The sequence below is a fragment of the Danio rerio genome, chromosome 13, assembly GCF_052040795.2.
Source record: "Danio rerio strain M-AB ecotype USA chromosome 13, GRCz13ab, whole genome shotgun sequence".
In the NCBI taxonomy this organism is placed as follows: Eukaryota; Metazoa; Chordata; class Actinopteri; order Cypriniformes; family Danionidae; genus Danio; species Danio rerio.
Window position 1 is genome coordinate 31344584 of NC_141033.1, and position 13558 is coordinate 31358141.

Consider the following 13558-nt stretch of genomic DNA (forward strand, 5'->3'; position numbering starts at 1 on the left):
TACTTATGTCATATTAGAAATCTAACCTTCTCCATTAAACCTATCTATGATTTTTGTATAGATAAGAGAGTGCATCGGTCTTAGGTAAAGATACTTTTAATGTAGTTGAAAGTTGTGTCCTTGTGCATTTAAACGCAGCCTTATCTTCAAGTCCGGGGCCACAGAAATGTGAGATTTCTGTGCTCATCCACTACTGATTGAAATAAAAAATGTTTTTTAATAATTTTTTCCAAAAGTATGAATAAGATGGACCTATTCGAAACATGCCAGATCTTGACTCCCATGGCCTTATTGACAGTTTATTGACTCTGTAGATTACAATTAAACATTGCCACCTAGTGGTGAAATATCGTTTTGTTTCTTTCTTTTGGATCTGAATGCACTATTTAAAGGTGCTGTATGTAAGTTTTTGATTCTTCTAAGGCATACAAATACCGTAATATGTTTGCAGATATTTAAGAAACATACTCAGTGAACATTATTGCTTATCTGAAAATGTTGAAGTCACATATTCTGCTTTGAAAATGTCTTGTTACATGCCGGAATTGCAGACTGTTGTTCTGTTTTTTTTTTAAACCCGCCAACTGGCAGTTTAGCCAATTATATTTCAGCACCCCGTGTTGCCTTGAAGGTGTCCACGACCAAAATGCGACCTCCGGTGGACAAGCAGAGACGCAGATTCCACGTGGGGTGAAGCAGGTGAGCAAGTTACACATCAAAACCCTAAGTACTAACAACATGCAAAGTGAGATGATTTGCAGTGATAAGCAATCTGGCTGTTTGCACTATACGAAACAACAGAAATTTAAATACAGCCTTTCAGAAGCAAAGAATATGCCCTTACTCACAAAATGGTAAGGTTTATACTCTGTTTAATACATATTAAACCTTTCTTACATCAATCAATGTACATGCTGGATCACTGATATGTGTTGGCTTGCACAGTTCTGTAGTTCAATTTCAAACGGTTGATTTTTAAGATCTGAGGAGAACTTTCTGCTGCTGCTTTCACTATTATGGCAATAAATGTCATGCAAAATGCCATTTAAACTCACATTAGGATTTAACACTGAACAAAGCACATGCATTGTACCTGAGGTAAACATTGTCAGTTTATATTGTTGTTCAGCTGCAAGAAATAGAAACTGTTCCTGAAATATAAATTTCAGGTGTTGGTTAAATCAATCTTGCAACCTGCGCTTGCACGTGTTTTGATCCAGGAATGCAATACCTAGTTCAACCACTGGGTGTCAAACTTACTTACTACATTTTTAAAACTGGGTATATGTGAATGTGGTTTAAAGAATAAGTTCACTGAATAATTAAATGTACGCACCGTTTACTCACCCTGTAGCGATTTCAAAACTTTACAAGTTTCATTTTTCTGTTGAGCTCAAAAAGATATTTTAATTTAAAGATTGTTGGGAACCGACATTCATTAGTGTCCAGAAAATAATGTTCTCTACCAGTTTTTAACATTCCTCAAAATATTGTCTTTGTTTTCAACAAAACAAAACTCAAACAGGTTTGAAAACCCACCTTTTTCAATATGTTAATGACTCTCAGCTGCTGCCTTTAGTCAAGCTCTTTTATGTGTATCTGCCAATATTTGTAATGTCTTGCACTTTGTTTTCTGTTACATGTGTGTGTAAAATGCTTATGCAGGAAGTTGAGCCAGAGCTGTTTGTGTGGCCCTCCATATGCACCAAGATTGGTCCAAGCTTGGATTAACTGCCCTGTAGTTTGATCCCTCTGACATCTGAAGCCTTTTGGAGGATCTGCCTGCTGTCCGAGTAACACTCATGTTCACAAGACGCTTCTCGCAGCTGCAGGGACTTTTTGGACGATGCAATGGTGTAAATCTGTGCTCAGGTCAGTGGCTGGAAAGTTTAGTAAAGTAATGGGCAGCAGATGTTTTTGTTTTCTTATATCAGGGTAGTAAATGTTCCTCAATCAAATCCCTGTTTTATGTCCTTAATTCCAGGTTTATTATAAGCCCGTTGGTGTGCTTTATTTTAACGTGGATAGGTGTTGTTGTGAATGAATTTAACTGCTTTGTTAAATAAATGTTTTTTCGGGTGGTCAGATTGATGGTTGTTGTTTTCAAGGTGGCAGAAAACTAGTCAAACTTTATAATGGGAGCATAGACAGAATATAAATTGTAGATGGTTTTAATTGACATTTTCATGAGGTACTGTATATGTGCTTGTAGCGATATTGCCTTACAGCAAGAAGGTTGCTGGTTCGAGCCTCGGCTGGGTCAGTTGACATTTCTGTGTGGAGTTTGCATGTTCTCCCTGTGTTTGCGTGGGTTTACTCCAGGTGCTCTGGTTTTCCCCACAGTCCAAAGACATGCGATATAGTTGAATTGGGTGAGGTAAATAGTCTGTTGTGTATGTGTGTGAATGAGAATGCATGGAGGTTTCCCAGCGATGGGTTGCAGCTGGAAGGCCATCCGATGTATAAAACATATGCTGGATAAGTTGGCGGTTCGTTCCACTGTGGCAACCCCTAAATTAATAGCCAAGGCAAGGCAAGTTTATTTATATAGCACATTTCATACACAATGGCAATTCATAACGCTTTACATAGACAAGAATAAAAAAGACACGTATAAGAAAAAAATGATTTAATAATATAATATTAATAATAATAAAAAATAAAGGGACTAATAATTGGGAACTAAATAATTTAAGGGATTAATAGGACTAAATAAAATACTAAGCCGAAAAGGAACTAAGCTAAAAAGAAAATGAATGAATGAAGTTAAAGTAAATGCTTAAAGTAAATGTTTTTGTCAAAGTCTGTTATACATCGAGTACTGATGATGAATACATAATTATACTCTGAGTATTTATTATAAGCACTCTTTAAGAAATGGTGCTACTAAAGGGTTAAATCTGGGTTATTTTAAGGCGTCCTTTTAGTTAACCACTGATTGCAAAATTGTGCAAATTAAATGCATATTAAATATTTGAACACAAAATAAAATGAATTTTTAAAAAATATCTGATACTGTCCAGTACTGACAGTATGCTGACATTGCTATCAACCAATATTATTCTGACATATTGTGGTTTCAATGATTCCTTTTACCCAATAATATATTTACTACTTTTTAAAATTAATTAATCACACTTCCAATCATCTGAGATTCATCATTATAACAAAAATTTAAAAAAGACATTTTAGATAAAATTCGAGAGCTCCCTTATCCTACATAGACCACAACGATCACAAGAAGTCCAGAAAAAGAAACAAAAACATTGTCAAAACAGTCCATGTTATTTTTCAGTGGTTCAACTTTATTCATACGAAGTTGCATAATTTTTTTGTGTTTCTTGATGACCTGACGCAGCAGAGACGAGGTTTTTTTTGGCACACAAATGTGTTTTTAGAGCTTTGTGTTACAGTTAAACCACTGAAGTCACATGAAATCTTTTGACAATAGCCACTTTTACACAGTGATACCTGTAAATATCCGTAAAGTTTCAGGAACGACTTTACTGGTAAGTTTAAAAAAGCGCTGTTCACACAGGCGAGGACGTTCCGGGATTTTTCTAGAAAATACTATTCACACATCCATTCCAAATACCAGTATATTCTGACATCATTAACCAGAAATGAGCTCTAAACGGCTGCACTTGTATTTGTTAACAATTGACTACATTACAAACTCTGTGGATGTATGGATAAGTATTGTGAACAACTTCGATGAAAACATATGGAGGAACACTTCTGCATGTCGAGATGTACGTAATATGTGTGTGTGCTGGCGCTCACCATCTGCTTTACGTGCACACGCGTCAGAGCTTGAAGGTAAACAAACAGCAGCTTATCATAAGCATTTTATCGATAACTTTTTTACACAGTTGCCATTAAGAAAGAACAGAAATGTTATCTGACTAACATCTAGCAGCTAGATGAGTCTGGAAAAATATTCAAAGGCTTTTATTTTCATAAACCGCACAGACGTGAATGCGTTTGAGTGTTCTGATTGGCTAAAGTAGACGTGTCACGTCAGCGTGTTCTAGACATGAACGCGCTCTTTCCGGCAATCTTCCTTCTGCGTTCACACAGAGCAGCATTCCAGCAAATTACCGGTAATGTTACAACTTCTCTTACTGGAAAATTGCTGGAACTAATTTACTAGTTAATTGCTGGTAATTTTCCAGAAAGGTCTGTATGTGTTAAAGTGGCTAATGTTTTTGCCTTTTCTGGAGTTTGAACCTTTGTTTGTCTATGAAGGGTCAGAGAGTTGTTCGATTTCGTTTGAAATATATTAATTTGTGTTCCAAAGTTGAACGAAGGTCTCTGAATTGGAGCAACACGAGAGTAGAGCTGCACAATTAACCGTAAAAGCGATTTCGATTCGACCCCCTAGACCACAGGTGTCAAACTCAGTTCCAAAAGGGCCGCAGTTCTGCACAGTTTAGTTCCAACCCTAATTAAACACACCTGATCAAACTAATTGAGTCCTTCAGGCTTGTTTGAAACCTTCAGGTAAGTGTGTTGGAGCAGGGTTGGAACTAAACTGTGCAGGGCTTCGGTCCTCCAGGAATTGAGTTTGACACCCCTGCCCTAGACGATCTTAATCCAGCATTTCTTCTATTCTGTCAAACATATTATCAAGTTCAGGAGAGATGCAATGGTGGCCGCACAAGTCTTCACATTGTTCTACATGCATTGTTCAGCTACGTGGACACCTCCAAATGGTGTTTAATGAGTCACATGCTGTATTTATAAGATACAATTCACCTAAAAAATGTCATTTCTGTCCTCATGTAATGTATTTACGACTGCAAAATCCCACTAGACGTGAGCTGTCAGCTGTTACCACAGGAAGGGTGGGCGTGCGCGCACCTCTGAATGAAGTTTACTTTAGTGAACAGAACCTGCATAAACCGTGAATAACAGGTAATAAAGCTGTAAATAACATTCAGTTTGTGGCACAGAGTGATCGTTTGGGAGCCGCGCCGGAAGTGAACCGCTTTTAGCAGTGAAAATGAAACTGAAAGCGAACACAGTGTTGCCAGATGTAGCTGACTGATTCTAGCCCAAAAAGTATCCAAAACCTGTCGAAATGCAAAAAAAAACCCGCCCAGTCATCTGTATTCACGAAAATCACGTCAGTGACAGATTTTAAGCAGTAAATGACAGATTGTAAGCATATGTCTCAAACAATAATTCAACATCAGAATTATCATAAGCATTAATGACCAGGACAAATCTAAAGTCTGTTTAAGTCCACCATTCCAAGTCCATACAAAATTTAGCATTTTAGCCAACTACACAAAGCCTATTGCTGTTTTACCACATGTTTGAGAATAACAATAATAATAGCCAACTCATATTAACCTTTATTTTACATCTACAGAATCGGGAGAAAATAGTGATATTTATTTTAGCCAAAAAATTGCGATTCTCATTTTAGCCAGAATCAAGCAGCTCTAGACGAGAGCAAGTAATTAATAACAGAATTCTAATTTTTATATAAACTAACCCTTAAATTTCAAGATCAAAAGCAATCATTAGTGTGAGACAGCACCACAAATATTATTCTTTTTTTTCTTGTGTTTGTTTCCTCATTTTTAAGATGACATAAATTGACTGTTGTGACCAGCTACAATATTGTAGTAATTCACCATGTTATCAACTAGTTGAACAGTGACATATAAAAAAAAATAATGGGCTAATTTTGATTTCATACTTCCTTCTAAGGCTTAATCTGTGTCATCATGCCTGTCCTATATTCCTTTTTATTTTCTGCTGTCCCATTTCACTTGAGTGGCTCCATCATTTCTCCTCATGGCGATTTTTCGTTGATGCTCATTACCATGTCATCATACCTGCGGCTGTTGCTCTACTAAACTGGCAGATGATGTTTTCTTTCATTTTTCCTATTCTGTATTTTCCATCCTCCCTCTCCTCTCTCTCTCTCTGCCTGTGTGACTCTACCGCTGTCCAAAACAGAGGGGCTTTTTTTACCCTCTCGCAGAGCAGCATCTCTTAGCATATCTGCAAATCCTGACAAAGGAACAGAGAGAGAAAAAAATATCAAGACATTTTTGTATCTTCATCTGAGCTATTTTTATAATTGCTTTGTTATATAACTGAGAATGAGCATGTATGTCATAGTTCTACCCTGGGCATTGCAGTAGACTAGGCTTATTCTCTCTCACACACACTCACTCTCACTCTCACACACATGAAGGGGATTCTCGTACGTTTGCACTCACTTGCTCACACCCTGCTTGCATTGCTCAGCGATGCCAGATCTTTGTAGTGGGGATGCAATCCTGGAGAGATTATTTTTGCAAGCCCTGTAGTGCTTCTGTCACCTCTCCTCAGGAGGACATGGAATACAGGATGGGAAGCTGCATCGGAGTCGCACGCAGCCAGGTAAACGCAGCCTCTTTCCAACTGCAGGCTCAATGGCAGAAACTGAACGAGTGTGAAGACATTGCCGGCTGTGCGGTGGTTGTCAGAAGGGGATGAGGGGGAGTATTTGTTTCGGACTGGGCTGACGTCAGGGGGATATGAAAGAAAAAGCCTGCATTTTTGGCTGTCTCTTCTCGTACTAGCCTGTAGTAGTCGGAGCTTGGGAGATGAAGAGTGTGAAAGGAAGCGGGAATGGAAGGGAAAAAAGAGGGGGAGGTGCAAAGAGATGCCTGACAGTGTACTGTATCTGTGCAGGGAGAGGATGCAAGGAAAGCAATGACAAATAGGGTTAAATGGTGGACACTTGGTGTTTTACGGGAACACGCAAATGGAGTATAGTGTGCAGAAAATGTTCATAAATTATTTCATCTACTGTCAAGACAATAGGGAATTTATGGTGATTTTAGAAACTGCGGGTACATTTTGCATCTCCAAAAGAAACCTTCTATTATTTTTTACAAACAAACTTTAATGAAATGGTTTTGCGTTAATAACTTAAATTCTATCAAGTTATCTCTAAAAATAATGCTTGTATGAGTATTTAAGGACATGTTGTTTCGAAAATGTGGATTAAATATTAACTCCCTATACCAACTGACTGTCTCATGACTTTCAGTTTTCATGAAATTAATGTCTAATTTTCATCTTTTTTTGTGTTTACTAAGTTAAACAGTTGCATGAAACATCTACTTTTTGTATTATTTATAATTTAAGTAAATAAAATTTGTGTCTCTCCCTATATGTTCTGGTCAACTCTGTTACAGTGGTTACAAAAAGGCATATGATAGATTTCTATCATCTGTAAAGCACTGATAAAAAGCATGTGACTTGCTTTAAGTGATGTCAATTCCTCTGTCGGGAAAAGGCATTGAGGATTGTCATTTATTCTTCTCTTATTTATTTGTGCAAAATGTTTAGCATGCACCAAGCAGTGGATTAATTGTTTGTTATTGTGAGATTTATGTGAAATTCTCATTCACATTATGACATCTTTAATATAAAAATGCAAAAACTTTTCTTTTAGACACGCTATGTGGTATCTGATTTGAGGTTAGCTTCTTGAACAAAAACACAAAATAGTGTAAAATGTCAACCCTGTTATTGTCACCTCTGTTAACAGATTCAGATGACTGGAAATTACACATTTGACGTACAGTTGAAGTCAGAATTATTAGCCCCCCTTTGAATTTTTTGTTCCTTTTTTGAATATTTCCCAAATGATGTTTAACAGAGCAAATAGATTTTCACAGTATGTCTGATAATACTATTTCTTCTGGAGAAAGTCTTATTTTTTGTTTAAGTTTTATTTCGGCTAAAATAAGACCACTTTATGGTCAAAATTATTAGCCTCTTTAAGCTATATTTTTTTCGATAGTCTACAGAACAAACCATCGCTATACAATGACTTGCCTTATTACCCTAACCCACCTAGTTAACCTAATTAACCTAGTTAAGCCTTTAAATGTCACTTTAAGCTGTATAGAAATGTCTCAAAAGATATCTACTAAAGTATTGTACTGTCATCACGGTAAAGATAAAATAAATCAGTTATTAGAAATAAGTTATTAAAACTATTATGTTTAGAAATGTCTTGAAAAAAAATCTTCTCTCACCGTTAAACAGAAATTGAGGAAAAAAATGAACAGGGGGCTAATAATTCTGACTCCAACTTTGTCATTCCAGTTTAAGGAAATGAATGAGAATGGCTAAAATGTGTCCGCAATTTATAGAAAGAGTCATGAGTATTCAGTATCTAATTAAATGACCGCTTAATTATTCATAACTGGAATAGTAATCCAGTTTAGATTTTTCATAGACAATAAGTTCTGCATACGTAACCTGTTTAAAACCAAATTAATACTTGCAATTTGAGTACATGCATTTTACTACTTAGGCCTCAAACTTCATGCCTTCTTTAATGTTATGTTGCTTGTGGATATTATGTATACTTGCTCACAAGGGTGACGCTGTGGTTAGCACTGTCGCCTCACAGCAAGAAGGTAACTGATTCAAGTCCCTGGCTGGGTCAGATGGCATTTCTGTGTGGAGTTTACATGTTCTCCCGTGTTCGCGTGGGTTTCCTCCGGGTGCTCCGGTGTCCCCCACAGTCCAAAGACATGTACTACAGTTGAATTTAATTAACTAAATTGGTCGTAGTGTACACGCGTGAATGAGTGTGTAAGGATGTTTCTCAGTACTGGGTTGCAGCTGGAAGGGCATCTGCTATGTAAAAACATATGCTGGATAAGTTGGAAGGAAAATGAATGAATGACTTGCTCACAATAATGACCAGTAAGAAACCGCATAGTCAGAATCAGATTGGTTTTTAATTGTTTTAAGCTGAAACTATGTGCTGTACTACTGGCCACAATTGTGACCATTAATAAAATTACACCTCTTATGTCTTCTAAATGAGCATGTAAGAAGTATATAAACCTGGTCATGTGATATTAATGCATTTTAAATAAAAGAATCTATTTTTTTTAAATATGTATTATAATTTTTTAATGTATTATCAATATCTTGCTAAGCAAAATATCTTGTCTATGCAGTTAAAGTGGTTTTGTGCTTCAGTCATTTTATACTTATTTTAATGGGATTGTTGGGTTTGTCAGTTTATTTTAATACACGGATAATAATCTTTAATATGTTATAATTACATCAGGGATGTGTTTTGTGACTGTCAGCAATTATGCTTCTGTAATTAATGATTTTTTGCTTGATGCATTTAAAAGTCTGGGTTTGGCATTATTATGTAGCAAGAGGTACAAATAAATTATTAGCGATTAAGTGAAATGGGGTGTGTGCTGTGTGTTGTTTTCATAAACTGATGAGGTCAACAGGTAGCAGATGATGACTAATTCATGAATAATGGATATTTGCATTATGCACTGTATAGGGAGCTGTTGTGTAGTTGATATAAAGTGTAAGCAAACAGCATATAAGCAGTTTAGCAACAACGGCTGCCGAACCGTGGATTTTGAAGGATGCCGAAAAGAGCTGAAAATACTGGATTGGTAAGTTTTATTTCTGTACCACTGGATAGGAAGTTAACAGTGAGTAAATGTTCATTTTTGATAAACTATCCCTTTAATAACATAATTCTATATTTTTACTCTAACTGACAATATTTAAATCAGTTAAGTGCTTTAAAATACATGTATTTATTATAGTAAATGTTTTTTGATGATTATCAAATAATCATTTGTTTAACTGTAGGTGTACTACAAATATTCTTGTTGGCTAGTGTGCAAAATCATGGCGAATTTGTGGTTTAAAAAAAGCAACATTTTGACACATTTTAACATTGGCAGTAATAATGGATATAATGTAATGCATATATTTAGGAAAATGTTTCTTTTTAGAGTTAATTTTTCGAGGTAACGTTATTAAGTATGTTGGCTATGTTTCAACTGAGGTAAATGTGATGAGCTAATTTAAAGGTAAGCTGAAATGCAGCGACTGATTACACAAGACCATACACTTTGGATAGTTGTCTTATTTACTTTAACACTCCTTCAGATTTTAATCAAAGTTCATGTCATGCAGTAATGAGAGCGGGCACAGTGGCATCTGGCAGAGAAGTCGAAGAAATGGTTGGATAACGTGATGTTCTGTCCGCGCTTTCACCTGAATCGAGATGTTCCTCTCATGCTAGAAGAGTGCCAAAATGGAATTGTTTAAAATACATAGTAGCTACAAGCTGGTAGTGTTTGAAGACTTTGTTTTGTATAGGAACGAACTAAGCATTGCGTGATTGGATGGGATACTAAAAATAATGTTTTGTTTTGTTTTTGCGTCAACAACAGGACACTGCATTTGATTACATGTATTTAACAAATCGGTTGTTCAAAGTATAGTAACCTATTAAATTTGGGAAATGTAGCCTGTTTTTTCACACAGCCCTAAGTTGGACTTTTGAGGCGCATTGGTTGTGTATACAGGCTAATATAAGGTTGCCATTAAAGAATTATTAGAAATTTTAACTATTGGAGATTGCCGATGGCTGTAAGTCGACAATGATATTTCAGTACAAAAATATAAAGGTTACTTATGAAGGTTTGGGTGACACGGTGGCGCTGTGGGTAGCGCTGTCGCCTCCCAGCAAGTAGGTCACTGGTTCAAGTGGGCATTTCTGCGTGGAGTTGGTGTTCTCCCTGTGTTTGCGTGGGTTTCCTCCGGGTGCTCCAGTTCCCCCACAGTCCAAAGACGTGCAGAAGGTGAATTTAGTTATACTGTCTGTAGTGTTTGTTTGTATATCCTGGTCTTCCAGATTGGGAGTTGAGCATTGGGCTAACAACTAATCTCATAACAACTAGATGTTACAAAACACCTGTATGGTACTGCTAAATATCAACTTTGATATAAATTGTCCTGTGAGTAAGTAATTAAGGTTGGGATAATGTTATTGAGGGGCTATCAGGCTACTGTTAGAGCTGCAGTCTTCCAGTCTCTTCTTTATGTTTGAAACCATTTTCAGTGAATGACTTTTCAGTGACTGAATGCACTTTTAAAATAGAGATAGAGGTTTCAGCTCAGAGAAAAGTGCTGTGTAATTGCTCTGGGGCCCTGTTGGCAGTGAAGGGTACAATCCTTTTAGTTCATGACATTGTGTTTGTTTACAAGTAACCAAGAGCCATACACCGTCCAGCTGACTCTGTCATCTCTACCATGTCAGAGTCAGTGTGGCCCCCACAATCTTCCTGTCAACTTACTGCTTACACCCCCTCTTCCCTGAATTTGCCCTCTTACCTCTATCCTGCCCGAACACTGTGCGGATATAGAAACAAATTTACCAGTCGTCTCAAGAAGAGACAAGCTTGCTTATTGTGGAGTAGCTTCAATAAACAAACCCTAAAACTCTACGTTAACCGTGACTTGGATAAATGTACCACTTCTATTTCTGTGAGCTGGGTAAGTGAGTTTGACTTGACTTTTTTTTATTACTTTTGCAGTTAAATTAATGATTTAAATTAGGTAATTTACTGCACCGACATGGCTTAAATTAGGATAGTAAGCCTTAAACGTCCATAATGTTCATTTTTGTTTGGTGGGGGTTTACCAGAGACTTCTTTTAGAAGTTTATGGTCTTATAAACGAATAAATGTTTATCCCCAACTGATGTGTTTACATGAAGCCTTTCCATTTGCATTAGACCTTTCAATCAATTCCAGTCAGAATACTATGCTCTATACACACTTAATGCTCCGCAAATTTTACACATTTTTAGGATTTTCTTTTCTTTCAATGATAATCTAGTTCATTGCTGTTTGGGTTGTTCCTATAATAATATTTTATTCATATATGCTTACAATGTATTACATTTTATCAGCTTCCCTCCACCACAAAACATCCCATGATCCCAATAAAGGTATAATTATGAATTCTTTCCAAATTTAAATCATTTTTTGAAAATATATTCATATCACAATGTATAGAAGTTTTCTATATCATACAGCCCTAGTTTCTATGTCTGTAAGCATTCAGAAATTGGCTCCATTAACCATGCATCGGAATGTACTAATGTTTAAGTATTGGTGGGAGACATGCTGAAAGGTGATATTTACATCTTGCATAAATATGAGATCTAGATGTTCAGATTTATTTTATTTTATGTTGAATTACAAGTAAAATCAACATAAGCAGGGCTGAAATTACAGTCCATTTACTTTAATAGTTCAGAGTGACAGTGTTCAAAGCAGTGCCGTAATTTATCTTCTTTATTGTTTATCTTATTGATTGGGTGTTTCGGAAAACTTGGCCAAATCTGATTCAATGAGAAATTAGGATCATCTAAACCTGACTCTTCAGCCATCCTTTACATTGAAATCATTGCACATGTTTTCTTTTTTTTTTTTTTACACAGTTTTTTTACAGTTTGTTTTGAAGAGAAACTGGTGCACATGACTCAAGGCTGGATGGGAAGACTTGAATAACGAGTGACAGACAGGGACTGCATCTATTTATAACAAGTTTCACATTCAGGTTTGCACTTCCTGCCAAAATGTAGAGCAGCCACTGATCACCCAACAGAATCATGTGAACACACAAACACTTCAGAGGAGCAGGAGACTTTATTGACTTAAATAGCTTGGGCAATGATTTTTATTATTGTTTGATACAGAGGATTGTTTCTTGTGAAGTCACTATGTTGTTTATAAAGTTCATATAGAATCTTTTTCGACATGTTGGTCTGAGATATTGCTGTATGCAAACTACATTTTAGTCATTCTTTTGTTTCTAACGGAGGCTTGTAATTGCGTTAAATATCACAGTTGCACCTTGTGACTTCAGAATTGCAAATTATGCCACTGTAACTATGTTCAGCAGCTGTGTGCATAAGTTTGGCATACAAACATGTGATAAAGCTTTTAAAACAGATGCAGGAAAAAAGGAAGGCGTCATCCTGCTCTCTAAACAAGCGCCCTGTTAAGTTAATGTGCAGAAGCCCTTGTTATAAAAAAAAAACAAAAAAAAAACCTCACAGCCACAGAAGAGAAGAGACTCATTTATATTGTGATGTTCCATGTTGTAGCCATTGCCAGCTTCATATACTATAAGCATAAAAAATGCTTTCAGCATTTTCTGAGTTTTTGACATTATTGTTTGTGTTGCATTATGCATATAACTTAATAATTAATCACGTTTCAGCTTTCTTGTAGTTGTGAGTTTTTATGTAATAGTCAAAATATATCACAAAATAATTTTTTAGCTTATACTCTTAAATAGAAATCTTATAGGCTCCTGAGGACCAGCTGTTTAAATTTAACTTTGAAACCTCTGCACTTTTGATCTCAACTCCAGATCATTTCCTTATTTAAATATTTATTCACCCAAAACTGAAAATGTCATAATTTACGCATCTTTCACTTGTCACAAACCTGCTTGAGTTTCTGTCTTCTGTACAAAACACAAGAAGATATTTTGAAAAATTATGAAAACCTGTAGCTATTGATTTTATAAAGTATTTGTTTTTTTTATTTTTCTGGAATGGTTACAGGTTTCTAACATTTTTCTAAATAACTTATTTTGCATTCAACCAAAAAAAAGCAACTCATGATTGAAACCACTCAAAAGTGAGTAAATAATTTAGATTTTAGGGTGGACTATTCTTTTA

General features: G+C 36.0%; 1 protein-coding gene across 10 annotated transcripts in view; it reads left to right on the forward strand.

The window, feature by feature from the left end:
* Positions 1 to 6245: 6245 nt before the first annotated feature.
* The window catches only part of tacc2 (transforming, acidic coiled-coil containing protein 2), a 99623-nt gene continuing 92310 nt past the window's right edge, over positions 6246 to 13558 (forward strand). For 7 of the 10 annotated variants that reach the window (XM_087279393.1, XM_087279397.1, XM_087279399.1 and 4 more), the window contains exon 1: positions 6246 to 6402. In XM_087279393.1, the coding sequence (XP_087135519.1) occupies positions 6292 to 6402 (111 nt within the window). In that variant the 5' untranslated portion in view covers positions 6246 to 6291. Of the gene's footprint in view, positions 6403 to 11094; positions 11356 to 13558 lie in introns of those variants that run through there. The other 3 variants (XM_087279394.1, XM_087279395.1, XM_087279398.1) reach the window with 1 other exon arrangement.